The sequence below is a fragment of the Cordyceps javanica genome, chromosome 2 (assembly GCF_051103115.1).
Source record: "Cordyceps javanica chromosome 2, complete sequence".
In the NCBI taxonomy this organism is placed as follows: Eukaryota; Fungi; Ascomycota; class Sordariomycetes; order Hypocreales; family Cordycipitaceae; genus Cordyceps; species Cordyceps javanica.
This window is the reverse complement of record NC_139296.1, coordinates 4,026,892-4,050,397: the sequence shown is the minus strand read 5'-3', so window position 1 is coordinate 4,050,397 and position 23,506 is coordinate 4,026,892. Positions and strand designations below refer to the sequence as shown.

The 23,506-nt window shown below is 55.4% G+C and overlaps 9 protein-coding genes across 9 annotated transcripts; 4 read left to right on the top strand and 5 right to left on the bottom strand.

Moving 5' to 3' along the window:
• Window positions 1-2,294: 2,294 nt before the first annotated feature.
• V2A60_003731 (major facilitator superfamily domain-containing protein) lies at window positions 2,295-4,055 on the top strand (the record flags this gene model as incomplete). Its single annotated transcript, XM_083255058.1, has 4 exons — window positions 2,295-2,579; window positions 2,670-2,916; window positions 3,022-3,101; window positions 3,168-4,055. 4 exons carry the CDS (start codon window positions 2,295-2,297, stop codon window positions 4,053-4,055), a joined length of 1,500 nt encoding a protein of 499 aa, XP_083111184.1.
• Window positions 4,056-5,830: 1,775 nt separating this feature from the next.
• V2A60_003730 (aspartic peptidase domain-containing protein) lies at window positions 5,831-7,094 on the top strand (the record flags this gene model as incomplete). The annotated part of the gene is made up of 2 exons (XM_083255057.1): window positions 5,831-6,116; window positions 6,214-7,094. The coding sequence occupies 2 exons, from the start codon at window positions 5,831-5,833 to the stop codon at window positions 7,092-7,094; spliced, it is 1,167 nt and encodes a 388-aa protein (XP_083111183.1).
• Window positions 7,095-8,246: 1,152 nt separating this feature from the next.
• On the top strand, window positions 8,247-8,983 carry V2A60_003729 (uncharacterized protein; the record flags this gene model as incomplete). The annotated part of the gene is made up of 2 exons (XM_083255056.1): window positions 8,247-8,253; window positions 8,391-8,983. 2 exons carry the CDS (start codon window positions 8,247-8,249, stop codon window positions 8,981-8,983), a joined length of 600 nt encoding a protein of 199 aa, XP_083111182.1.
• A 183-nt stretch (window positions 8,984-9,166) lies between these two features.
• Window positions 9,167-9,649, bottom strand: V2A60_003728 (uncharacterized protein; the record flags this gene model as incomplete). The annotated part of the gene is made up of 4 exons (XM_083255055.1): window positions 9,167-9,279; window positions 9,351-9,462; window positions 9,523-9,540; window positions 9,602-9,649. 4 exons carry the CDS (start codon window positions 9,647-9,649, stop codon window positions 9,167-9,169), a joined length of 291 nt encoding a protein of 96 aa, XP_083111181.1.
• Window positions 9,650-10,001: 352 nt separating this feature from the next.
• V2A60_003727 (DUF1993 domain-containing protein) lies at window positions 10,002-10,511 on the bottom strand (the record flags this gene model as incomplete). The annotated part of the gene is made up of 1 exon (XM_083255054.1): window positions 10,002-10,511. The coding sequence occupies one exon, from the start codon at window positions 10,509-10,511 to the stop codon at window positions 10,002-10,004; it is 510 nt and encodes a 169-aa protein (XP_083111180.1).
• A 1,645-nt stretch (window positions 10,512-12,156) lies between these two features.
• Window positions 12,157-13,909, bottom strand: V2A60_003726 (DUF1479 domain-containing protein; the record flags this gene model as incomplete). Its single annotated transcript, XM_083255053.1, has 3 exons — window positions 12,157-12,479; window positions 12,646-13,368; window positions 13,465-13,909. 3 exons carry the CDS (start codon window positions 13,907-13,909, stop codon window positions 12,157-12,159), a joined length of 1,491 nt encoding a protein of 496 aa, XP_083111179.1.
• A 468-nt stretch (window positions 13,910-14,377) lies between these two features.
• On the top strand, window positions 14,378-15,074 carry V2A60_003725 (uncharacterized protein; the record flags this gene model as incomplete). The annotated part of the gene is made up of 2 exons (XM_083255052.1): window positions 14,378-14,790; window positions 14,828-15,074. 2 exons carry the CDS (start codon window positions 14,378-14,380, stop codon window positions 15,072-15,074), a joined length of 660 nt encoding a protein of 219 aa, XP_083111178.1.
• A 502-nt stretch (window positions 15,075-15,576) lies between these two features.
• On the bottom strand, window positions 15,577-19,923 carry V2A60_003724 (uncharacterized protein; the record flags this gene model as incomplete). Its single annotated transcript, XM_083255051.1, has 1 exon — window positions 15,577-19,923. One exon carries the CDS (start codon window positions 19,921-19,923, stop codon window positions 15,577-15,579), a length of 4,347 nt encoding a protein of 1,448 aa, XP_083111177.1.
• A 1,791-nt stretch (window positions 19,924-21,714) lies between these two features.
• Window positions 21,715-22,235, bottom strand: V2A60_003723 (uncharacterized protein; the record flags this gene model as incomplete). Its single annotated transcript, XM_083255050.1, has 3 exons — window positions 21,715-21,745; window positions 21,834-21,933; window positions 22,055-22,235. The coding sequence occupies 3 exons, from the start codon at window positions 22,233-22,235 to the stop codon at window positions 21,715-21,717; spliced, it is 312 nt and encodes a 103-aa protein (XP_083111176.1).
• Between the last annotated feature and the right edge of the window lie 1,271 nt (window positions 22,236-23,506).

Sequence of the window (23,506 nt, the reverse complement as noted above, 5' to 3'; positions counted from 1 at the left end):
CACCCCCCCCCCCCCCCGGTCATCCGATGTTACTCAGTAACAGACAGCTCCGCCTCTCAACGGAATGTGCCCACGCGCTGTAACCTGCAAGCAATTGAAGTAACGTGTACGGAGCAGCCTAGTGTGCTAAATTATGCCTATAACAGATGCTACGTCTCGCAGGTCTCACTTGTGCTAGTCCACCAACTGCCCATTCTAGCACAATCTTAGTATTGATCGATGAGCTAAAAATTCACGGCAGAACTCGGCAAGCCTCGAAGACTTTCAGATAAGGCAGCAACGAGCGCTGGACTGTTCGGCGGTGTACTCGGTGCCACGAGCGGGCGCAGGTTGAGGTTGCGCCCGCTGTCGCGACTAATAATAGAAGAATAGCATCTGTACAACGGTTTTACGGCAACATGCACCCACTTGGAATCAGTTGCAGGATTCTCATGTAGATTATCATAATTTACTAAATACGAGGACTTCAGCGAGCACAGAAAAGACTTGTACGCCGCAGTACTGTTACAGCATCGGGCTTGTAAGCCACATGATCCTGGCCACCGCTTCGGAGGCTCGTGCCTTGAAATTTATTAGCAACAAATGGATACTGGAATAAATAACAATATGAACAGTAGGCTTCGCTTATCTCCATATCCCTGTTTGTTCGGGTTGTAAACGCAGCCGCGCAAGACATGTACTTCCAGCCCATCGAGATTGTAAGATTGAAAGACGTTGATGATGTAACGGTGAAGGCGTTTTCCGCGCCACGGATCAAACACAGCACACAGCTTGGCAGGCCGCGAGATACAGTATAGAATACCGGGCGGCGTCGCAGGTGAGACACTGATTGTTGTTGGTCGGGTGTTAGTTGTACAAGCCGATCTGCCAGGAAGCAATCTCGCTGCTTACTGGACTATGACCGAGTCCATTGTTTGCATGGTTCCATCATACACATGCCACGGGGGGGGGGGGGGGGGGGGGGGGGGCATTTCGCGCCATCCGAAGCTGCCACACTCTCGCGAAAAGGGCCAAGACGGTTGCGACGACAGAAGCTAGGTGACAATGATTGACTGCTGCCCCAATATGAGCATCACTTTGGCACGTTCGGGACAAAGAGGACGGGGGAGTTTCATCTCTCAAAGACAGCAATTACAAAGAGCGCCTGCAACTACTGAGTAACCAATAAAGAAGCACAGAAGGAACTGGCCAGCCTCGGCTCCGCGTCACACGAGACCCATCTGTCTTTTGACTCTTGGCAAACAACCTGGCGCCGCCACCTTTTTTTTGGCCTTGAGAGTTTTATAGCGACGGCCGCTCGACGACTTCTGGCGCGGTTGGCCGCCCCAAGTCCCTGCCGGCGGCGCACCCTTTTCATCTGCTGCCTTTCTAGCCGCATCAGGCTATTGATCTGTCCAAAAGATGGCTATTGAAATTGGCTCCTGGCCGGGCGAGCGATGCGCAGGCTGCGGGCGCGACCGGCTGGCTGACTGAGTGGCAGTCTTGCTCGAGATTCGGGAGATTGGGGACAAGTAGGTACTATTATTGAGGTTGCAAAAGGTGGCTGCCGTTAGCCTTGCAGCCAACTTTGAGCCTGAAGTGCCCTCCCCCAGACGCCCTTTGTTCCACCTCGGTCTAGTTTGATGGGCGCATGTGTGGCTCCCTTCCCCCCCCTGCTCCATCACACAGTTGCTCATGCGAATCAGTGCGCCGGGCGGAAAGGCGCACCACACAGGAACGGTGCTACGGGCTGAGGGGGCGGCATCTCCTCATCATCTTGTCGCAGCAAAGCCAGTGACTACATGCCACACACAACAGCTCCGGCCGATAAAGACAACTTTGTTGGTGGCGATGTTTGCAGCCAGCGCCAAGAAGTGTCTTCTAGACCGGACCAACTAGTGAACCTAGTGGCTTAGCGTGAAATGATAGCGCGCAAACTGGCCCTGGCCAGAATTAAGCATACAACAACTTCCCCGCAATCTTGGTGTTGTCGAGATGGGGGCATATGGGTGGGACTATCTTGGGTCGGTCGAGGGGGCAAGCATGATGTGATGTGCGCTCCTCACCGGCTGTGGGGTCGGGAAGTAGAGCCATGTCTTGGAGATGCATTGTTGAGACGGTTCGGAGCCGGGAAAGAAGAAGAAAAAAAGTATAAAGACGGGCTGGTCGCCCACCCTCCCTTGCGACCTGAACAGTGCTCACCCTGTCTTGTAGCCTTCTTGTCTCGCTAGTTACACAAAGAGAGAGAGCCTTGTACCTGTACAGAGAGTACCTACATTGTGATACTCAAATTCTCATTCACCTCAAATCTCAACATGGCCCAAGAGACCAGGCACGCCGGTGCCGTGGAAAAGGACCCCTCGGATGTATTCCACTTGGAGAAGAATGGAAGTGTGCTGGCCGACGGCGACTCTGGCCAAGGCAATGGCAATGGCGGCTTCACTGAACAAGAGCAGCGCAGCATCATGAAGCGTATTGATCGCCGCCTTGTCCTCACAGTGGGCGCGCTGTACTGTGTCAGCCTGATGGACAGAGTCAACATGAGCGCCGCCAACATCGCGGGTATGGCCAAGGCGCTGGAGCTGACTGGCTACCGATATGTGAGATGGATCCTCCATTCCCAAAACCATTTATTTATCTATTTTCATCTGTCGGAGCCAAGTTTACTGACTATGCGTGGCATCTTCTAGGCTATTGCAAATCTCGTCTTCTTTGTCACATACATTGTCTTCCAGCCGCCATCGACCGTCTTGATCCGTGCTGCCGGCCCTCGCCGCCATCTTTCCATCATTACCTTTCTTTGGGGTGTAGTCACCCTGGGCATGGGCTTCACCAAGAACCATAGCCAAATCTCCGCACTTCGCGCCATTCTTGGCATTTTCGAGGCTGGTTTCTTTCCCAGCGCCGTGTACTTGCTGAGCACTTGGTACACGCGATGTAAGTCACCAACCACTCTTTGGTTGCTTTTGCGGGCCATCCTTTTCCCCTTTTGCCGCACCAAATTTTTTTTTATCAACATGTTGCTGACCCTGCATGGCATAGATGACGTCGGCAAGCGATACTCCGTCTTCTACATTGTAGGCTGCCTGGCAGCCGCCTTCTCTGGCATTCTTTGCTACGGTGTATGTGAACTCCCCATTACTATACCCCATTGTCACAAATAACGTATACTGATCCGCTTCCATCAGGTTATGCAACTCGACGGAAGGGCCAACCTAGCCGGCTGGAGTTGGATCTTTGTTGTCCAGGGTCTCATCACCGTGACTTTGGCTGTAATCGCCTACTGGCTCCTGGTCGATTTTCCCGACTCGGACCGCCCTACGTGGAAGTTCCTGAACAAGGCCGAGCTGAACTGGGTGGTGTCGCGCATTCAACAGGATCGCGGCGACTCCAAAGTGTCCAAGTTTGAGCTGAAAAAGTTCTTTGGCAACGCGCTCGACCTCAAGATCTGGGCCTTTGCCATGATCTTCTTCAACACGACCACCATCACCTATGCCCTGGCGTACACGCTGCCCATCATCCTCATCCAGAACATGGGCTTCACGGTCGGTCAGGCCCAGTGTCTCGTCGCACCGCCGTACGCCTTTGCCGGCATCGTCATGTACATCAGCGCCGCGCTCGGCGACCGTTTCCGCGTCCGCGGGCCGCTCATCATCTTCAACATGCTGCTGTGCCTGGTCGGCCTGCCCATCATGGGCTGGCACAAGACGGCCGGCGTGCGCTACTTTGGCGTCTTCCTCGTCACGGCCGGCGCCAACTGCAACGTTCCCACCATCATGTCCTTCCAGGCCAACAACCTGCGCGGCCAGTGGAAGCGTGCCTTTTGCAGCGCCACCCTCGTCGGGTTTGGCGGCATCGGCGGCATCGCAGGCAGTCTCATCTTCAGAGACCAGGACAAGGCCACGGGCTACAAGCCTGGCATGTATGCCTGCATCGCATGCGCTGCTCTGAACGTGTTGCTCGTTATCTGCTGTGATCTAGGGTTCAAGCTTGCCAATGACAGGGCGGACAAGGGAGGGAAAGTTCCTGAGAGCCAGGAGGATAATGATGCCCCTGATTTCCGATATACCTACTAAGTGCAGTCGCTTGTATGTACCTGAGAGACTAGACGGTTATTTAAACTTTTGTAATTGAAGCTTTTCATCAAGTCTGCATTTTGCCACACATCAACTTCACGTTTACGTTTCTCGTACCGCGGGGGGTTGGGCGGATAGTTCGGTGTGAGCCCCCGCCCCCTCCGTCTTCGTCAAATATCCCATTCGAGTAATATGTCTGACGACGCCTCACACCAAAGAGTCCGCGGGCTTGATAGAAAGGTGGAGAGCGTGAAATCTTGGCATGGAGGTTTGTCGATAGTTTCCCCTCACCTTTAGTGCAGTTACGGCTCGATAAATGTTCGCACCATGAGTAGGCTTCAAGGGCGGCAGGATCTCAACGGCCTGGCTGAGCACTACTAGGACTCACAAAGAAATTATGCGAAACTCGGGCTTCCTACAACACCTCATGGTGCAAATCTACCCGACTCGCCGCTCCAGGTTGAGGTGCTACTACAAGATGACTGTCATTGCGAATTCAAGAGTAAGGAAAGCCGCTAGCGCAGGCCAAAACGTCTTGTTGACTAATTTAGGGACCAATGAACTACTACCAGTAACTGTCGTGCTAAATATAAACTAGCTGCTAGCGAGTAGGGTTGGCTGACTGGTAACACTGCACTGATAGATAGATGCCCGAGGGAATCTGCGGCAAGATGGAGCCGAGCGAAGGCTCATGTATTATATTTTGTCGTTGAATATGCATTATGTCGTATATATTGAACTGTATTGCGCCTTGTGCAGGCGGGACTGGGATTACGACGCAACTGCTCGACTACCGTCCTACACCAATCGGCGTTAGCCACCATGGCGTCGTATATACAGACTTGACTGCATAGCTGCACTCGCGATATTCAGGAGCTCTACTGTATTGAGTTAGAAACAGTGCAAGACCTTCTTTCCCGTGCTTTCCTTCTGTTGAAGGAAAAGCAAATCATTGTTTAGCTTCGTTGGACCTCGAAAGCGGCGGTGTTGTGTCTTGTCCAGTCAAGGCCCGCGACAACTAGCCGGAGCTCGCCGCTCCGTATTGGCTGAGGTTTCGCGATGGATCGGGGCGGGCTCGGCAACGCCATATGCGATCCTGTAGACGTGACGAGGCCATCTCGCTATCAGTATGACCGGAGGGGCCTTGGGGGCCTCATGGCAAACGCTGACATTACTACGAAACGTTGATGCGCGCGAGCGCTCTGACCATCCAACGAAGATCCCTACCTCTTTCGGCAAAGCCGCACATGTTTCTTGGAGCCGCCGACATCTTGCACCATATCTGTAAACCAAACCGTTCGCACGCCGCCAGGGTCCCTCCCTCCTCTCAGCAAGCACGGCCGGGCACGCACCGGACCCGACGCCAACAACGAGATTTCCTGTCATGTCAGCAAGATGTCGCCGCTAGAGAAGCTGAGTTGCCCGATTTGGCAGGTAAAAGGCCAGCGTCTCGAAGCGACTGCACACGATCACACGCTAAACCATCCTCACCAAGTAGCACGTCACCAGATTTTCATAGTCGTGCTTCGTGTTGTCCGGATAGAACGGCAGAGTTTAGGGTTTCGAGGGACAGCGTCAAGCTGATGGGCTTGAATCATCATGAAGGGTTTTTTTTTGAAATTTTGAAATTTCACTGTCGTCTGCCGTCATTGGTTTGGTCTATAAAATGGTCGGCCGTCGCCGTCTATCTCGAGCAGTGTAGATATCAACAACAAGAATCACATCCTTCAACACGTTACAATCGAACCCACTGCAAACTGAACTAATAAGACACTATGCGCTTCACATCCCTGTCTCTCATCGTCGCGGCCGATGCCATCTTGGCATCGCCGGTTGAGCGGGCTGCCAAGCCCGCGACAGTGCCCCTGAAGCACGTCGTCAAAGTCAGCTCGGCGAGTGGCCTTATCGAGAGAGGCCAGGCCCGCATCAGCAAGATCAACGGTGCCCAGACGACTTTTGGAAATGTCGACGCCTCTGGCCCTGCTGAGAACGACGACGTCAGCTACATTGCCTCGGTTGCCATTGGCAATGCCAACTGGAATCTCATTGTCGACACCGGCTGTAAGTGCCTGGCCAAAAAAACAAAAAAAAAAAAAAAAAAAAAAAAAAAATCTAGCACGTTGTGACTGCTCTTGTTGCTAACTCGAGAGACAAACAGCGTCCAACACCTGGACCGGTGCTCAGAGCTCCTATGTGCCGCACTCCACCGGTAATGCCACCGGCGGCGTCGTCTCCGTCAGCTACGGATCCGGTCAGTTCTCCGGCGCCGAGTACGTCGACAAGGTCAGCTTCGCCGGCCTCACCGTCAAGTCGCAGTCCATCGGATCCGCCACCTCTTCGCGCGGCTTCAACGGGGTCGACGGCATCTTTGGCCTCGGCCCCGTCGGTCTCACCAAGAACACCGTCTCCAACGAGGCGACGGTCCCCACGTTCCTGGACAACCTGTACAGGCAAGGGTCCATCCCGAGCGAGGTGCTGGGCGTCTACTTCAGCCCCGAAAACGGCGCCGACACCGACGAAAACAACGGCGAGCTCACCCTCGGCGGCACCGACAGCACCAAGTACGCGGGCTCCGTCAGCTACGTCCCGACTCTCAAGACGGGCGCCGCGGCCGCGTACTGGGGCGTCAGCATCGCCCGCTTCAGCTACGGCTCGACCGTGCTCGCGTCCGGGGCCACCGGCATCGTCGACACCGGCACGACCCTCGTCTACATCCCCTCGGCCGCCTACAGCAAGTTCCTCTCCGCCAGCGGCGGCAAGACCGACAGCAGCTCCGGCCTCGCCTCCTTCACCAAGAAGCCCACGGCCAGCTTTAGCATCACTCTGGGCTCCAGCACGTACGCCCTCACCCCTGACCAGTATCTGGTCCCCGCCGCCCAGTACGGCAACTTTGGCCTCGCCTCCGGCAAGTACTACGCCTGGATCAACGACGGCGGCAGCAGCGGTGTCAACACCATCATCGGCCAAAAGTTCCTGGAGAACTACTACTCCGTTTATGACACCACCAATGCCCGCATCGGCTTTGCCAAGGCTGCCTAGGGGCATGAGTGTCAAGAGGTTTGATGGCCCGCAGACGTACCGATGATTCCTGGAATATATGTATCCATCTATGCTCAGGCTTTGGTTTCCATTTCAAAGTCTCGGGCGATCGAACTAGACAATGATTTACGCGAACAAGATCTTTGGTTTATTAGAGGCTAGAAATCAATCTACTTGCAGATTAAACAACTTTGGCTAGTATAAGTCTGGATACCTCTTGGTGACTAATTTCCATAATGCGCGATGAGTAGCCAAGTGACATGACCAGCAGTTTCCGCACTCCTGATAGTTTCAAGCCATCTATGACGCGAGAAGCGCATTTAGCAGCTTGTATTAGTAGCCACATAGCTTGGATCCCAAAAAGTGGACGACATTGATCTATGCACTCAACATCAATCAATCACAAAGGCCCATTACAAGTAATTCAGACAAGCTCAATTCACTTCGAGGCAGAGGCGAAGAGCATACTCCATCGGAAGAAACCAGTCTGGGAGAAGGCTCAAATAGGAAAAATTACATGGACACGGCTGAAACTTGACGCGCAACCTTGGAAATAAAAAGGCCAGCATGAGTATCCCTTACAATCGCCCGGGTGGCGCAGCTCTCTGTTCTAATTTGGCCCGATCCGGCTACGGTCAAATCCTCAGCCGCCATGGGCTTGTCAGTAAAATACTCAAATCGGAAAGGCGTCGTAGGGCAGCCGAAAAGCAGAGTTACGGGAATAGCACTCCGTGGGGAGTTTTTGTGAGGTCGCCATCCGTGGCTGACTGTCATTCCGTCAAGTATTTAACTAGACTCTTGCGAATGTAGTGTTGACGCGTCAAGACCGACTTTCCATCAATACCTATCGTTTTTTTTTCTTCATTCCAAGTCACCAGAATCATCTGAAAATGACTACCCAAGCGAGTTCCGAAGCTTCACGCGGGCTATTGAGCAGTCTACATCGCCTGTCGATGCGGCCCGTTTCTCCATCACCACACCACGCCGGGAAGATGCCCACAGAGACTAGAGCCCGCTATGAAAAGATTTTTATACAAGAATGCCAAGGCAAGCCCTACCTCACCGGCATCGAGGCCGCCATCATTTTTCTCGACAGTCACTTGCACAAACTCGTGTTGTCGAACATATGGGAGCAAGCCGATGTCACTCGCGATGGGAGGTTCTCATGTGATGAATTTTGTCTTGCCATGTGGCTGATAGAAAAAGAGAAGGGATATCATCCATCGGTAACGCAGCATCCATATCTGACACATGCATCTACCCACCAAGCCCTGAATCCTTGGACACAGCCGCCAGCCTATCCCCAGAGCCCGCAGCACAACTTCCAGTCTGGCCATTTCGCACATACAGACTCGCAGCGTCCCGAATCGCAATCTCCATTGCCGGCGGCACATGCTCAGACAGCTGCAGACAATCCTTACGTTCCACAACCCATCGGGCAGCAGACCATGGTCGAACCGATGATCTGTCAGGGCTGTGACGCAGGTCTAGTGCCCGGAGACATCGCATATTGCTGTGATGAGTGCAAGAACGGGGTGAGCACATTTTGCGAACCGTGCCATCGCAGCGGTAAGCGATGCTATCACGGGGTTACGCCAGCCAAGCTGGAAGCCAGCAGGGATCTCAAGAATGAAGACAAGGACGGCGACTTTGGCTTCGGCCTCAAGTGCGACGGTTGCAAAACGAAACTTAAACAGGGTATGCTATGCTGGCACTGCAAACGATGTTTCGACCCCAATTTCTGCAAAGACTGCTGGAAGAGGCGTGACAAACGGTGCAAGCACGCTAGTCAGGGAAAAGTCCAGCTGCGCAAAGTCGGCAAGTCCTCGGTGACTACTGAGGATATTCTGGATGGCCTTGATACAGTCGGTAGTATTCTTGGGGGATAGGGTGGACGTGACGGGTGTCCAATGCAGCCCAAGTCAACCGATGTATGCTCTCCGAGTCGACACGCAATCGAGGCAGTGGCCCGCGATCAGTAGAGGTGGTTTGTCGAATTGCTTCGCACAGGCTATGTTGTGCCGGCAGAGCGACGTGGCAGAGCCGTCTCCTCGACAGAGTACGTGGTTGCCTCATTTGTAAGGGGGCTTGTCAACATCGGTCGGTTTGCCGCGGGCTTGGTTGCGAAGTTCGTCAACAAAGTGCTTCAGAAAGCTGCGAGCTCGAGCAGGTGCGTTGGGATCCGCTGAATAAAATAGCCGTTAGTAAACAGAAATGCGAGAGCAAAGTTCGCTTTCAGAGAGATCCGTTGCGTACCAGTAGCCTCGCCAGGGGCGAGCGGCTCATGCGGGTGGCGACCGTGCTGCTTTTCGTCGATAAACTTGTGGATGCGACCGACACCTCGATGGAAGCCGGGACGTCGAAGAATCTGCCGAGTTGTCAGATACAATGTCGTGCGCGGAAGTCCTGTAGCAGGTTGGCATCATACAGCAGCAACAATACGATCCTGTAGAGTCAAGTTAGCACACTGGGCAAGGTGTTTTCGGACGCTGGTGGAAACCACGAACCTCGAACGCTATGATGATACGCATAGCCCAGACGAATGGGTGTGCCATGGTGGGCAAGTTGATCTGCAATGGCTGCGAAAGCGCTGTTCGCTGGAAAGTCGAAAAGCGCCACTGAGAGTACCAACAGCGAGTTATAGGCTCTCGAGATGGCACGTCTGGCTGACTAACGCCCTCCATTCAAACTACCACTAATTACTTAGGTAGTGGTACTCTGTACTTTCAACAGGATCACAAGCATTCAGCGAAAAAGGAAGCCGCGTGCAACAATGCAAATTGGATAAATTTATTTTCATCATCAACTTTTAAGCGCATCTGCGCATCTAGTCCTGTTCAAACCAGCCTATGTGAAACGACCTGCGCTGCATTGGTATGGTTGTTTTCCGTGCACCACCATGCCGATTTACAGAGCAACGTGCTTGCCGAGGAAAGAGGTGAGGTAGTCCATCTTGCCCAGGGGGACACCCTCCTTGCGCAGAATGTTGTACGCGGTGGCCAGGTGAAAGTAGAGGTTGGGGGTGACGTAGCCGGCGTTGTAGGTGAGGCCCGTCATCTGGGCAGTCTTGCCAGGGCCGAGACCGACGCTGACAGCCTCGCCGGCGCGCGTGTTGACCGTCTCCTTGGAGACCTTTTCGAGAGCGGCGCGGGACTCGGCGATGCGGGCGTGGAAGTCGGCAAAGCTCTTGAGGTTGTTGTCCATGGTGGGGGGCTCCTGGCCGGTGAGGCGCGAGGCCAGCTTGATGCCCAGGTCGGTCACAATGAAGATCTGGAACGCCAGAGGGAACATGTCCTCGTGGATGCGGGCCTCGGGGAGGGCAGCGGCGTTGGGAGCAGCCTCAGCCTTCTTGAGGATGGCAGACAAGCTGTCAAGGACCTCGAGGGCCTGGCCAATGGAGACGTCGTAGAAGCTCATGGTTGCGGATGGTGAAATTGGTGTGCGGAGTGTGACGAGTGAAGAAGAGTAGAGGTTGATGCAATACAATTTCGAAATGATGCAAGTGGGAAAGCTCAAAGCCTTTTATAAACAGACCATCGTCGGTTCTTTCCTCCGAGACCCCTCCTCCTCTAGCTCTTTCCTAGTCGGCCTCCAGACATTTGATACAGCCCGCTTGTCCATGACCTCCTGCCTCCCCTCCATCGTCTCCTCCAAGTCCGCTTGAGCATCCACATCACTGCGACTTCTCACCGTGTTAGATCCATCACCTCCACTCCACTGCCGCAAACTAGCCCGCACGGGATGGCTAGCCTCGTCATTGGGTGCTACGGCTGGCAGCGGTGTCTCGAACTTGTTTACTAATGGTCGATGTGCTCCCAAGAAAGGTTGACTAATTAGAAAGCAAAGGAAGAACAAGGATAGTTTCCCCGCAATAGGCGGAGAGTACTGGTAGAAGTTGAGGCGCTGATACGGCTTGTCGGGTGGACGGTCGGAGGTCAGCCTTGGTGCGATGTACAAGTGGCTGCTTTTAGCGGCAGACTGGCACCTTGCGGACACTTTGACAGCCAATCAGTCATTTACGTGGCATTGGATGCACATTCAATAAGCCCAGGTTCAAGTAGTACTCAGTAGCTACCTATACATCGGGCGACTTCTCTCAGGGGCCAGCAGTGCACCCTTGAACTATGGTAATTTAGTTACTTTACCAGTTGTGTTTGAAACGGGATCAAAGCCTTGTATAAAGCTGCTGCTTCGTAAGCAGGGCTTGCTTTTATGACATGTCCGAACTCTGGAACTTGTATTTAATACAAGGCAGTGGGGGCATATGAATGAGTGTTTAGCCTTGCAATAATGCAGATTTTCTCTTCCTCTGAGCCGCAACTGCCACAGTCGTGTACTTGGAATAGCTGACACTAATGCGGTTGGAAATGCATGCCGATGTGATCTGCGACACCGAAGTAGATAGTACCACCTACAGCTTGTAGCAGTAAGACGCCGTAGATACGCGTACCATAGTTGCTGCAAGCCAGCTGCTGAAGTGTTACTTGATCAATTTTGCGAAATCTGTACATGGAACGGGCAGAGCTATGAAGTATCGTTTCCTCCAATCCACCATCGCCAAATACACATCACACAGGACACAGCATACAATGCATGCTTACGGGGAAGCCTACCACAGCAGTAGAGCCGAAACAACGTCTCGCAAAGCAACCCCATTACCAGAGCCACCGGCCTCCAGGGCCGGAACTTGCTATTTTCATCATCAACGTCGTGGCCGCACAACGTCGCCGACTTGCGCCGCAAATCCTACACTGCGGAGTTTCAGGCTCTCCCCACCTCTCACTGTGACATGTCGGCTTACAAATGCGAAATGGCCCTGGCCGTGGGCCGTCGCACCTTGCTGACCACGAGAGAGACAAATCTATGGAATCAACCGTGGAGATTTGCTATTATTGGTTTTATTACCTACGACACGGCGACGGGCCGGCAACTGGATAGTTTCACGTGCGCTACCAACCCTACGTCACGGCCCGGCCCGGACCTCCAATAGGCTTAACCTCTTTCCTCTGTGTTCTTTTTTTTTTCAGGTTGTTTTTTTTTCACACCTCTTCTTTGGTCCTTGTCAAAATCCAAGAATGGCATTGGCTTGGGCAACGACCTCGCGCTGACCCGGCGTCGCGGTCGGCGCGGCCTCCAGCTTCTCGAGACCCATGGAGCGCAGGGCGTCGCGGCCGGCCCACTGTCGGAGCATCTCCTCAGTCGGCCGGTTCGCGTGCCGAGCCTCGCCCTCGCCGCCGGGAAAGTCGGGGCCCGGCGTGCCGCGGCGCCAGGCCTCGCGCTGTCGCGCCACGTACTGCGCGTTGATGGCCGTCACCGGGCAGACGGGTATGTACAGGACGCTCGAGTCGGACGCGCCCTGATGCACCTTGTCGACGGCGTGAATCGCTACCGCAAAGGAACACAGTCCTGATTAGCCGGTGAACCCCTCGGAGTCAAAGTTTGGCACAATGACAGGCAAAAAAAAAAAAAAAAAAAAAAAAAAAAAAAGGCAAGGTATGACCGACGAGAAGAGACAGAACAGAATACACATGCTGCTGGTTGAAAAACTCACTGTCGCAGTGCCAGGCCACGAAATCGCCCGGCTTGATCTCCGGGACGTGTACCATGGTCCTCTCAAGCTCCAGATGGGGGTGCAATTCGTCCGTGAGCTCCTGGCCGTGGCCCGGGCTGGCGCCCTGCAAGTCGCTCGTCATGCGGTCCTCGCCCATGAGCGCCCAGTTAGCCTCGTCCAGGTACCCGGCCCGGGTGCTGTCCCGGTCGACGGCCGCGAACAGGGGCCGCAGCAGCACGTACGCGGCGGCGCGGTGCATGAGCGGGTGCACCAGCAGCGTGCCCTCGGCGGGCCGCGTGCGGCTCATGCTCAGCCAGCCCTGCCACATGCGGAAGGCGGAGCAGGCGCCGAGCCCGTCGTAGAGGTTGTTGACGGCGGCGACGCGGCCGCTCGCGTCCCACGGGTCGTAGCGCTCCCACGCGCCGTCAAAGACGGCGTCGTAGACGCCGCCGCGCCCGTAGCCCTCGGGCTCCCACCGCTCCACGCTGCCGCCGTCCATGTGCGGGCCGAGCGCAAAGGTGGCGTCCCCGGGCTGCCGGATCCGCAGCCGGTCCGCGTACGACAGCGGCTCCGTGACGGATATGGGGCTCGTCGGGTCCGATGCGTGCCACAGCGCCCCCATCAGCCGCTGCTGTACGCGCATAAAGTTCGGGTGCGAGCGGGCTTTGAGCTGCGGCGCCGACCAGTACAGTTCGTATACCTGCGGGCTATCGGCCGGGAAGGCTGTCCCGCGAATATCAGTACATTGCAGATGGCAGAGGATCGTGTCCGTCGAGGCAATTCTCGCGGGCTGCGGGTGGATAGTTTCCTCACACGTACCTCTAGTCCATGGGTTCTTTTTCACGTATTCTTCCACCTCTTCCTTGTAGGCTCGGGCCTCGGCCTCGGGCACCACGCCTCTCACAACCACGGCGCCGCGCTTCTTGATTTCACCCTCGAGGCTGCTTAGGCCGCTCTCGAGGTCTGCAAACTCAATCTGCGGCACGACTTGGGATCCTTTCTGTGCAATAATTTCATTCTCCCGCTTAAGGTCCCGGAGCAAGCGGTTCCAGCTCTCCGTGATCTGCTTTTCCCGGCCGCGCACCAAGTCACACTTGAGCGTTCTGAAACGGTCGGGCAATGGATCGCGCTTGGCACCCGAAAGGGACACAAACGCATCAGAAATATCGCCTTCTTTTTTGGAAGACTTCTGAACGGCGGCTCCGCCCGCGGCGACGGTGGCCAGCGTACGCCGCTGGCACTTGGGCATATAGGATCGCAACATGTTACCGTATCCTAGGTCAACGGCAAGACAAGGCAGGATAAAGGCAAAAATAGAGAACAACAGAAGATGAAGGCTTGAATTAATCAAAACACTGTTAAGGGGGTGTAAAGTGCGTAATTTTCAGCCGTTGTTTTGGGTTGCTTTTATACGAAAAGGTTACCGTGCGGTAGTTCCGAATTAGGAAGTCCGCCTCCAACCCCCCAACCACGAATCGAACTTACACTCCGCACCTCCTCCGGCGCCTTCTCACTGGTACTTGATCCTATAGCAGCCGGCGGCAAGAATGACATAGAGTTGTCTTTGTACACCCCTACTACAAGCATCTGTTCTGTTGAATCCCACATCTCAAGTACAAAACTCTTGCCCAATCTTGGTAGCCATGGCTTCTCCTCCAGCCCCCACCACCGTCCTCATGTCGCTGCCCAAGCTGGCCGGCCTCATGGACCACTCCTTCTCCTGCACCCGACCATGACCGACGCGGAGGTGGAGGCCGGGCTCGCCCTCGCGCGGGCGGCACGGCGTGGCGACGGCCTGCGTCAAGCCGTCCAGCGTGCCCGTCGCCGTCCAGCACCTCGCGGGCTTCGGGCGTGGGCGTCTGCGCCGTGGTCGGCTTTCCCGCACGGCAGCTCGACCACGTCGGTCAAGGATCTACGAGGCGGCGGAGGCGCTTCGGCGACAGGCGCCCGCGAGATCGACATGGTCGTCAACGTCGGGCAAGGTGTTAGGCGGGCAGTGGCCCGTACATGGAGCACGAGGTTGACGACGTCAACCGCGTGGTGCGGAGCCGCGGCGCGCTGTTCGAGGTCATTCTTCGAGAACGACTACCTGCAGGAGGCGCACATTGTGCGCCTCTGCGAGCTGTGCACGTGCCTCGGCGTCGCGTTCGTCAAGACGAGCTCCGGGTACGGCTTCGTCAAGGGCGCCGACGGGCTGGTACTGGTACGACGGCGTCACGGCCGCGCACCTCCGGCTGATGCGCGCCGCCGCCGGGTCGGACGTCCAGGTCAAGGCGGCGGGCGGCGTGCGCACGTTCGACGACGTGCTGCGCGCGGTCACGCTCGACGCCACGCGCATCGGCGCCACGGCCACGGCGGCCATCGTGGAGGAGGCCACGGCGAGAGGCGTCACGGCGGAGGCGGAGGCGGACATTCAAGTCAAGTGGTGATGATGATGATGATATTGATAATGACGAAGCAAGAATTGTTTAGAGGCGTAGAAGAAAGTAATAGGTTCCAAATCTTTTCCGAAATGGACTCTGTCAATTCAAAAAAAAAAAAAAGTTAAATAAAAGAAAGAAGAGAGAACAAGATAAAATGTAAAAGAAAACCTCGCTTTCCCATGACAAAAACAATCACGTTATTTTTTTCATTCTCTTTTTTTTGGTTGCAAAGCATGCCGGGCGTGTGTAGTCGTGAAGATAAAAAGACCGTTAAAAAGAAGTTGTTGTACATGAGGGGCCGACAAATAACGAGAAGAAAGAAGCCAGCAGGCCCGCATGGAAAAGGCCTACCGTGTCTCAGAAGCCCCGAGAAGAAGAGTATTTTCCTAGTAAAAGACGCAATGAGCAAAGAGATACGCACGCATGAGCCCGTCCGCTTCCTCCTAAAGAAACGCCGCAAAATGCTCTCGGCCTATTGCCTTGTCGTGCCGGCAAGTGGGAAGCCGCCCTACTCCGCCATCTGCCTCCGTTGGATCTTGCTGCGAAGGCCCTTGTTCTCCTCTTCCAGGTCGCCCAAGCGCTGGCGCGCCGCGTCTCGCTCCTGGTCTCTCCTTTCGCGCTCCGTGCGGAGCTTAGCCTCGAGGTTCTTGAGGCGCAGCATCAGGGGCGTGTCCTTGTAGCTGCCAGAGGCTGTTGCTGCCGCTGCCGCTGCCGCTGCGTCGCCACCCTTGGGGACCTCGACGAGACCAAGGCTGGCCGAATCCGACCCGGTTGCTGCCTGGCTGCCGCGGTGGTGAATCGACGGGATTCGGCTTTCCTTAGAGGAGCGCGATCCGGCCCGCTCCTTGTCGCGCTCGCCGGGGCCGCGGTGAACCGCTGGTGAGGGGGACCCTCCGGCACTGCCCGATCGCGGCGAGTCGCTGCCGTGCTGTGCGGCCGCCCGCGCGCGGACGTTGGTGGCTGTCTTGAGCGTCTCGTACTCGACCTTGAGCTTCTGGTACGAGTGCTCGACGCGCGTCAGGCGGCCCCTTAGCTCCTGCGACGTCATGGAGCCCATGGCACCGGCTGCGATCTGGTTGCGCACGAGCGTCTCGACGCGGTCGAGCCGCTTGGCGCGCAGTTCGAGGTTGTTCTCCAGCGCTTGGTATTCGCGCGTGAGGTCGCGTTCGACCGAGTTGATCTTGGATTCGAACGACTTGAGCATGTTCTCAATCATCTTGATGGCGGCCATGAGGTTCTTCGTAAATCCAGGCAGGCGACTCGAGACGACCTCAACGCTCGGCACTGCTTGCTTATCGACCAGCGTGTGGCTGTGCGCCCACTCCCTGCCACACAGCACGCTGAGTCGCTTCCAGAGCTGCAGCAAGAGCTCGTTGCGCTCCATCAGCTGCTCTCGCGCGCTCTGCTCGAGCATGGCCAGTTTGCGTCTTTCCTGGCCGCGCGTGTTCTCTAGCTCGGCGATGCGGACATCTTGCGTGCTGGCAGTGCGGGACAGATGTTGGTGTGTCCTTTGGAATGTCTCATAGTCGGCCTTTGTGTGTCGGTGCGCGAGCCTCTCCTTCTCCAGCATCTCGCTAGCTTTTTGGCTCTCTAGGCCAAGAGACTCAAGCAAGGCATCACGCTGCTTGATGAGGCGGTCCTTTTCGACCACAGACGCCTTGGCAACGTCGAGTTCCCGAACAGTATTCTCCAGGTCCCGTTGAATTCTAGCAATGGATCCCAGAAGAGACGATCTTGTGCCGTTGAGATCTCCCAGCGTGACTCGCAGGTTGTTTTCCAGCTCCTGGAGGCGCTCCTTCCAGGCAGTGGCCTCAACCTCGCGCGAAGACAGGCTCTTGCGCAGTTTTCGCGCTTCGTCTTTGGCAGCAGATGCCTCGCGGTTGAGCTCATTGACAAACTGCTGTACCTCCTCCTTCTCCTGGTTCGCCACCATTTCGCGCTGCGCGCGCTCCTGCTGCAACCGCTCGTCAAGCTCCTTGGCTCTGTCCCTTTCATCTCGCAAGCTTTGCTCGGCGTTGGCGATGGCCGCCTCGAGATCGCCGATGCGAATCTTGTCGGCTTCCTGCTCTTCGCGCAGGAAGGCAATCTCGCTCTGGGAGGATTCTTGTTGCACCGACAAGCGGCGATTCTTTTCCGATTCTTCGCTAAGTTTCTGCTCAAATGCCTCGAGTTCGCGGTTGGAGGATTCAATCTCCGCCTCGAGCTGCTGGATTCGGCGAAGCTTTTTGTTTTGCTCGTCCTCCAAGCCGACGAGCGACTGGCTCATGTCACGCATAGCGTTTTGTAGGGCGTCGAAATTTTCGACGCGGTCGGCGAGATCAGCCTGTAGTACTTCGATATCTCTCACTCTTTGCTCAACCTCTCCCTCTAACCCGTCGATTTCTGATTGTGCCTCTAGGCGTAGCGACTCAAACTCCTCCTCGATTCGGCTGTGATCATGAAGGGCAGTGTCGCGCTCAGCCTGCAGCGCCACCAGGTCATTCATGGCAACGTCAAGTTCCTCTTGAAGAGAAACGACGGCATTTTCGGCCTCGCGCTTTCCAGTCACCACCATCTCGAAATCGTTCATGCACGCATCCAGCTCGCGCTGCAGTTCTTGGTTGTGCATCTTGACTTCATTCATGCGATCCCTGGCCTCGGCCAATCTGTTTTCCAGGTCCTCGCGTTCTGCATCTTCCACAGCAGTGGGCAGCGTACGGGCACTCACACGGGAAGGTGAGTCATAACGGGCACCGGCCCTAGATGCAGAACGCTCGAGGATGCTGTCTGCTGTTGAGGCCGCACCGCTGCGACCTTGCGAGATTTTGAGATCCTCGATTTCCTGCTGGAGACGATCCTTTTCTCGGTTGCGCGACGTAAGCATAGAAGTCTGCGCGCCAACTTCGCGTCGCAGCTCAGCATTCTCGTGGCGCAGCTTCTCGCTCTCACGCCGAAGCTCGTCGACCAGCGTGCTAGCGGCGCTGAATCCGGCGTTGGAGCTCTCCAAGTCTGCCGGCTTGCTTGGCGAAAAGGGTCGGTCTCGCTGGCGTTTGGCAATGTTGTAGATGTTGGTAGTGTGACCACTTTGCATAGCGGCCATTTCCTTTTTTAATTTGAACACTTCGTCACGCAGTCTCACATTGTCGTCCTCTGTCTGTTCGCGATGCGCAGTTTCCTGCTCCAGCAGATCCCTCCAGACGTCGGCTTCTTCCTGACGATCGATCTTCTCGCCAGTGCGCTCGCCAAGGCTTTTAACGATGTCTGCGAGCTTCTTCTTCTCAGACTCTTTGCTCATGCGCTCGGTGCGAAGCTTCTCGATTTCGACGGCGTATTCTTCCACGCGCTCGCGAAGGAAAATCAGCTCCTGCTCGCGCTCCCAGGCTTCTTGGTCGTTGAGGCGGCTTGCTTGGTCGGTGCTGGATCCGCCAGTACTGGGTCGCTCTTCGTCTTCCTTGACGCGCTTCTCAAGCTCCTTGACGCGTTTCCGTAGAACCTTGTTGTCACGCTGGAGGACGGCCAGTGAGGTTTTGAGTTCGACATTTTCTGAGATCATTTCTTTGATACCTTCTTCTGAAAGTTTGTCCAGGCGCTCGCTGAGGAACATGACTTTGAGTTTCAGGTCGAAATTCTCTTTGGAGAGCTTCTCGATTGTGCTGCTCTGCTCCTTCAGTGTAAGGCTTTTCCCGGTGCGCGACACGGTACCAGCGCCTGAACTACTATTTGCCGGCTTAAACGGGGTTTCCAAGCCAGATCGGAACTTGTACTCCTTGGCCAACGATTCGGGGACGTGGACATTTTTTACATGCTGGGCAATGACGGTGTCTGTGGGTGTGGCATTGAGGTTCTCTCTCGAGGCTTTGGGTGTCTTTAGCGGATCAAATCGAGAGTTGACTGGCCGGGCTGGACTATCGACCTCGGGCAGAGACTCTAGCTGCTGAGAGGTGTCGCCAAAGTCATCCATGCCCACGCCAGAGGCCATGCTGCCAATGCTGACCGTTCGTGACATCAGGCCGCCCGAGAACCGCGGCATGCCCATGGCGGGCATGACACCGCCAGACTGTAACGCCAAGTCAATGTCGTGATTGGAGGTGAGATCGCCTTCGTCCAGGGAGTCTGCATTTGTGAGAAAGGACGAGGTAGAGGATCGCTGACTGCCAAAGCGGCTACGCAAGTATTTGGGGCGTTGTTTGCGCAGCGCGAAACCTGGCGTGCTACCGGCATCGATACGATCGGAACGTTGCGACTGGGACCAGCGGCCGTCATTGGGGTCGAGGCTGGAGGCAAACGACTCGTCGCCGACTGCGCCATTGTCGTCCTCCACGTCCAGGCCTTGTCGCGTGGCGTTGCTGGCCATGCTCACAGCGCGCGACACGGTCCGGGCTGCAGCCGCGGCGGTAGGGGACGAGTCAAAGGCTTCGAGGTTGGAGGTCGTGTTGCTGACGGCGGTGGTATCGGGCTCCTCGGCGTGGTGGGCAGGCTGCGTGGTTGGTCTGTCGACCTTTTGAGGCGAGTCGAAGAGGAAGGTGTCGTCAGTTGCCGGCTCGCCGTTGGCGGGAGCTGTCGGGATAGGAGACAGGACCGGGAGGAAGCTCGACTCGACATCTTTCAGGTGCTGCCTCACGGCGGCTTCGGAGACGTTGTCGTCGGGGGCGACGGTGTTGTCCATAGGCGCGGCGTCGAGGAAGCTGCTTTCCGGAACCGCGGTGCGCCGCGATTGGTGCGACGCGCGTGTGGGTGTATTCACAGCCAGCGCGGCGACGGTGGACGGCGACGGGTTTGCGTCGTTGAGGCGGCCCGCGTTGCCCGAGACGTCGTCGCGCGTGGCAGTCGAGGGGCGGGACATTGGGCCGCCAGGAGTGTCAGTCGAGTCAGCCATGCTGCATCTTGGAAGCCGGCGACGAAGTTCAGGAGCGCGAGAAGAAGAAAAAGGGTGTTTTGCAAAGAGAGGGTTGACAAAGGGGCGTGATCGTTTTTTTTTTTTTTTTTTGCGGCGATGGCAGCTGTGTGAGTTACTCGGGCGTCAAGGCGCGTGTCGGTACTTGTTTGGAGAGGTCAAGTGAGAGGACGTGCAATCATATATCGGAACCTGTGACTTAAAAAAAAAGAAAGAATGAAAGCTCTATGATGGGCTAAAAGAGAAGAGTACATGTGAGGACGCAAGCCGATAGAAGCCTCGTGGTGCTTGAGATGGCATGGGAGCCCAAGGACGTGGCAGATGCCTTTTTTTCCTTGGGCCTGGGACGAGGACGCGACGAAGCGAGACGCTTAGCGTAACTGATGTGGAGGGGGCAGAGACAAGCATCATGGTGGATTCCTGGGGGAACTGAGGCCCGTGGCCCGTTGAGGCTCCCCTGCATGTAGCATGGGTAATTCTTGTCTTACCAGTATTGTAATTCTTTAAACTTTCTTGTTATTCTAGTCATTATTTTTTTTTCTTATTTTTATTTTGCGATTCAAGAATTGCCTGGAAAAGGCCCAAGTTTTTCATGACTGATGGAAAATATATGGTATGGATACTGAGTAACAAGGTACGGTTGGCGTTTCCCCAGGCACCTTAGTAGGCCGCTGCCCCTGGGCGGGCGCTGCAACTCCCCCTACCTCCCCTGTAACAGAGGCCTGTGATGCGACCTCAGCAAGGCCCTCCTGCAGCCACTGTAGCAAACGCCTGTAACGTGCTGTATTTCCGCCGCCAGGGGGCTGCTGATCGCCGGTTGCCCTGCCAGCGCACGTCCAAGTCCTCCAGCCAAAGCTTACGCCACAAGCCGAACCGTCTAACTGTAGTACCGTGTACATGTTAGTTGGCTCACGGAAAAGTCTGAAGAATTCAGGATCACTTTTTAAAAAAAATACGTATACAGGCAAAAGCTGGTTAACAACGTATTAGTAACAGCAGTGTACGTTGTTTTCCCTCATACGCTTCCATCGTCTGTTATCTGTTATCTGTTAGTTGCAACTTGCACCGCCACATCCCATCTCCACCGCTAGCTCCTCAGCCTAGGAGCTATCCTGATGATCTGTACTCCGTACGGAGTACATAAGACTGTCTTCGTGGCAGATGGAGGATGTTTATTACTCTAGCTGCATACGCTTGAAAGCACAATGCGTCGAGCACTAGCTACCTACCCTACATCATAGCAACAGAATCGTAAATTGGCCCTGCAAGAATTAGCAGCAGGTCGCGGCTCGGTACGACTCGCCAGCAGCACAGACAACTCTACTCGTCAGGGCATCAGGACCACAAAAGAAAGGCCGCACCCCAACCATCCCGTCAGTACGGAGTACTTGGGCAAAGCTTTCATTCTTTCTCCCCCATCGTTGTTGCTTTTAAGCTTTGGTGCTCCCCACAGTGACGCAAGCGTTTTCGTCTCACCAGCTCAACAGCTATCAGTAACGGCACTAACAAACCGCTCTCTGCTCGCTGCAACAAACAAGCTGCAGAGACAGCATCGGCAGCCCCTCGTCATGGTAAAGGTCCATGTTATCAGTCACAAAGTGATTCTGTCACGAAGGAACTTATTTCTGTGGGAACATTAAGTGGTATATTCACGGTCGCAAAGTTGCGACTATTCTATTGCCGCCACGAGTGGTCGCCAGCGCCCTGAGGCGGCAGCCCATCCGGGTTTCCTTCTCCTTTATCAATCAATGGGGCGGCATGGATTTTTTGTCTTTAGTTGGAGAACTTTTCGGGAACCTTGTTTCTGTAAATCCGGACGTATCCCCCTTGTCAGTTGCAATATCTTCACAGGGTTATTTAGTTTTTAACGGAGGCGCCGGCCGAAGACTTACCCAGAGTACTTTTCATAGGCGTTGCGCATGCCGTCGCCAATCTTCTCCTCGGTGTTGCGGTCAATGTTGTAACCGGCCTTCTTGGAGGCGAATCCGATACCTGTTTAATTGCAAAGGAACAAGGCACGTCAGCGAAACGAAAAGGAAACCCCCTCCCCGAACTTCTTGACAAAGTCTGGTTGGAGTGCACCGCGTCGAGCAGCGCTTATTAGCTTACTTACCCTTGTCAAGGTAGTCCTCCTTGCCGGGGTCGGTGCTGCTGCCGCCCTGCTGCTGCTGGTTGTCGCCGCCCTGGTTCTGGTTCTGCTGCTGGTTGCTGTCGCCGCCCTGGTTCTGCTGGTTGTTGCTGCCCGAGTTGCCCTTGTTGAGAGCGTCACCGGCGGCCTTCTTGATGAAATCCATTGTGATGTAGAGGTGGGTGGAGAGAGGATTGTCAAAGTGGTGAAGATGGAAGGACAAGTAATAGTAGTAGTAGTAGTAGGAGATGTGTAAAAAAGCGTATTATAATGTAGCAAAAGGGAAATGGAAAGGATACACGCGGGATAAGGATGCAGGGTCCGTCCATCTTATACCTTTTCCAACTGCCCGCACCCGAACCCAGCAGCTTCCAACTTCCCCTCTTCGATCTGGACGGGAACGCAAATGCTATCCATCAGGCGTTTCCCTCTACAGCCAAGCCTACGGAAGATCCGAACCCAAGAGAGAGCTCACCAACACTGTGAAGGAGAGGGAGGGGGGGGGGAGCTAGCTTGGAGGCCACCCAACCAACCATTCCAGCAGATGCGAACACCCACTTCCTCGCCTGCAGGTGCGCGCGATACGTCATGCAGACAAGCTTTATTACCCTCCACCCTCTGCCAGATTTTATCACAAGCAAGGGGTCCACAGCTGGAAGCTCTCCAAAAAATCCCAGCTTTGCCAGGACTCTCTGGTCCAAGTAGCGCGGCCGGCGCAAGGACAAATGCTTCGGGGTGGTGCCCAAAGTGACGCTAGACGTGGAACTAAAACCAGCTTGTACGGCAAGGACGGCAGCGACTTTTTTACGTTCGTGGTTCATACAGGCACCTGGTTTTACGGTGGCCTGCAAGCAGGGACACGTTACCGAAGCGACAAGGCCAACACTTGCTGTTCGCTGCAGCACTCCGTGATCTGTGACGCAGTAGCGACTTGAATGCAGGTGACGAAGAACCTCTCCCTCTGCCAGTATGCCGCAATGCCCGACCCTTTGCTCCATCCAATGCGATGCCCCTCTATCGCATGTGGGCAGCGAAGCCCAGTAAGTAGTGCTGCTCACTGATTCGCGAGGATCAAAGACGCACACACACAAAAAAAGCAAAGTGAGCTTACGAGCTCGCCAAGTTCCGAAAAGAACATAGAACTCGACCAACCAACCACCCCTCCATGACTTCATAAATGTGGGAAACCACGTCAAGCACGGCGATGGGCACCAATGCGCGTCGCCGGTGCGACTGTCCTATCATGTAGTTTGGCCTCTTCCCGCCGCATACTATCAGCATCGCTTCATTGTACCATGTTATTCATGCGATTTGTAGACTCATAAAACAATTCATTGGAGAAGGGGGGACACTGTGATGAGGGGTCGATTTCCGCTGGAGGGGCGCCGGCGGCGGCGGGGGGGCGCGTTGGACATCGTCGACAGCTGGTTCTAGGCC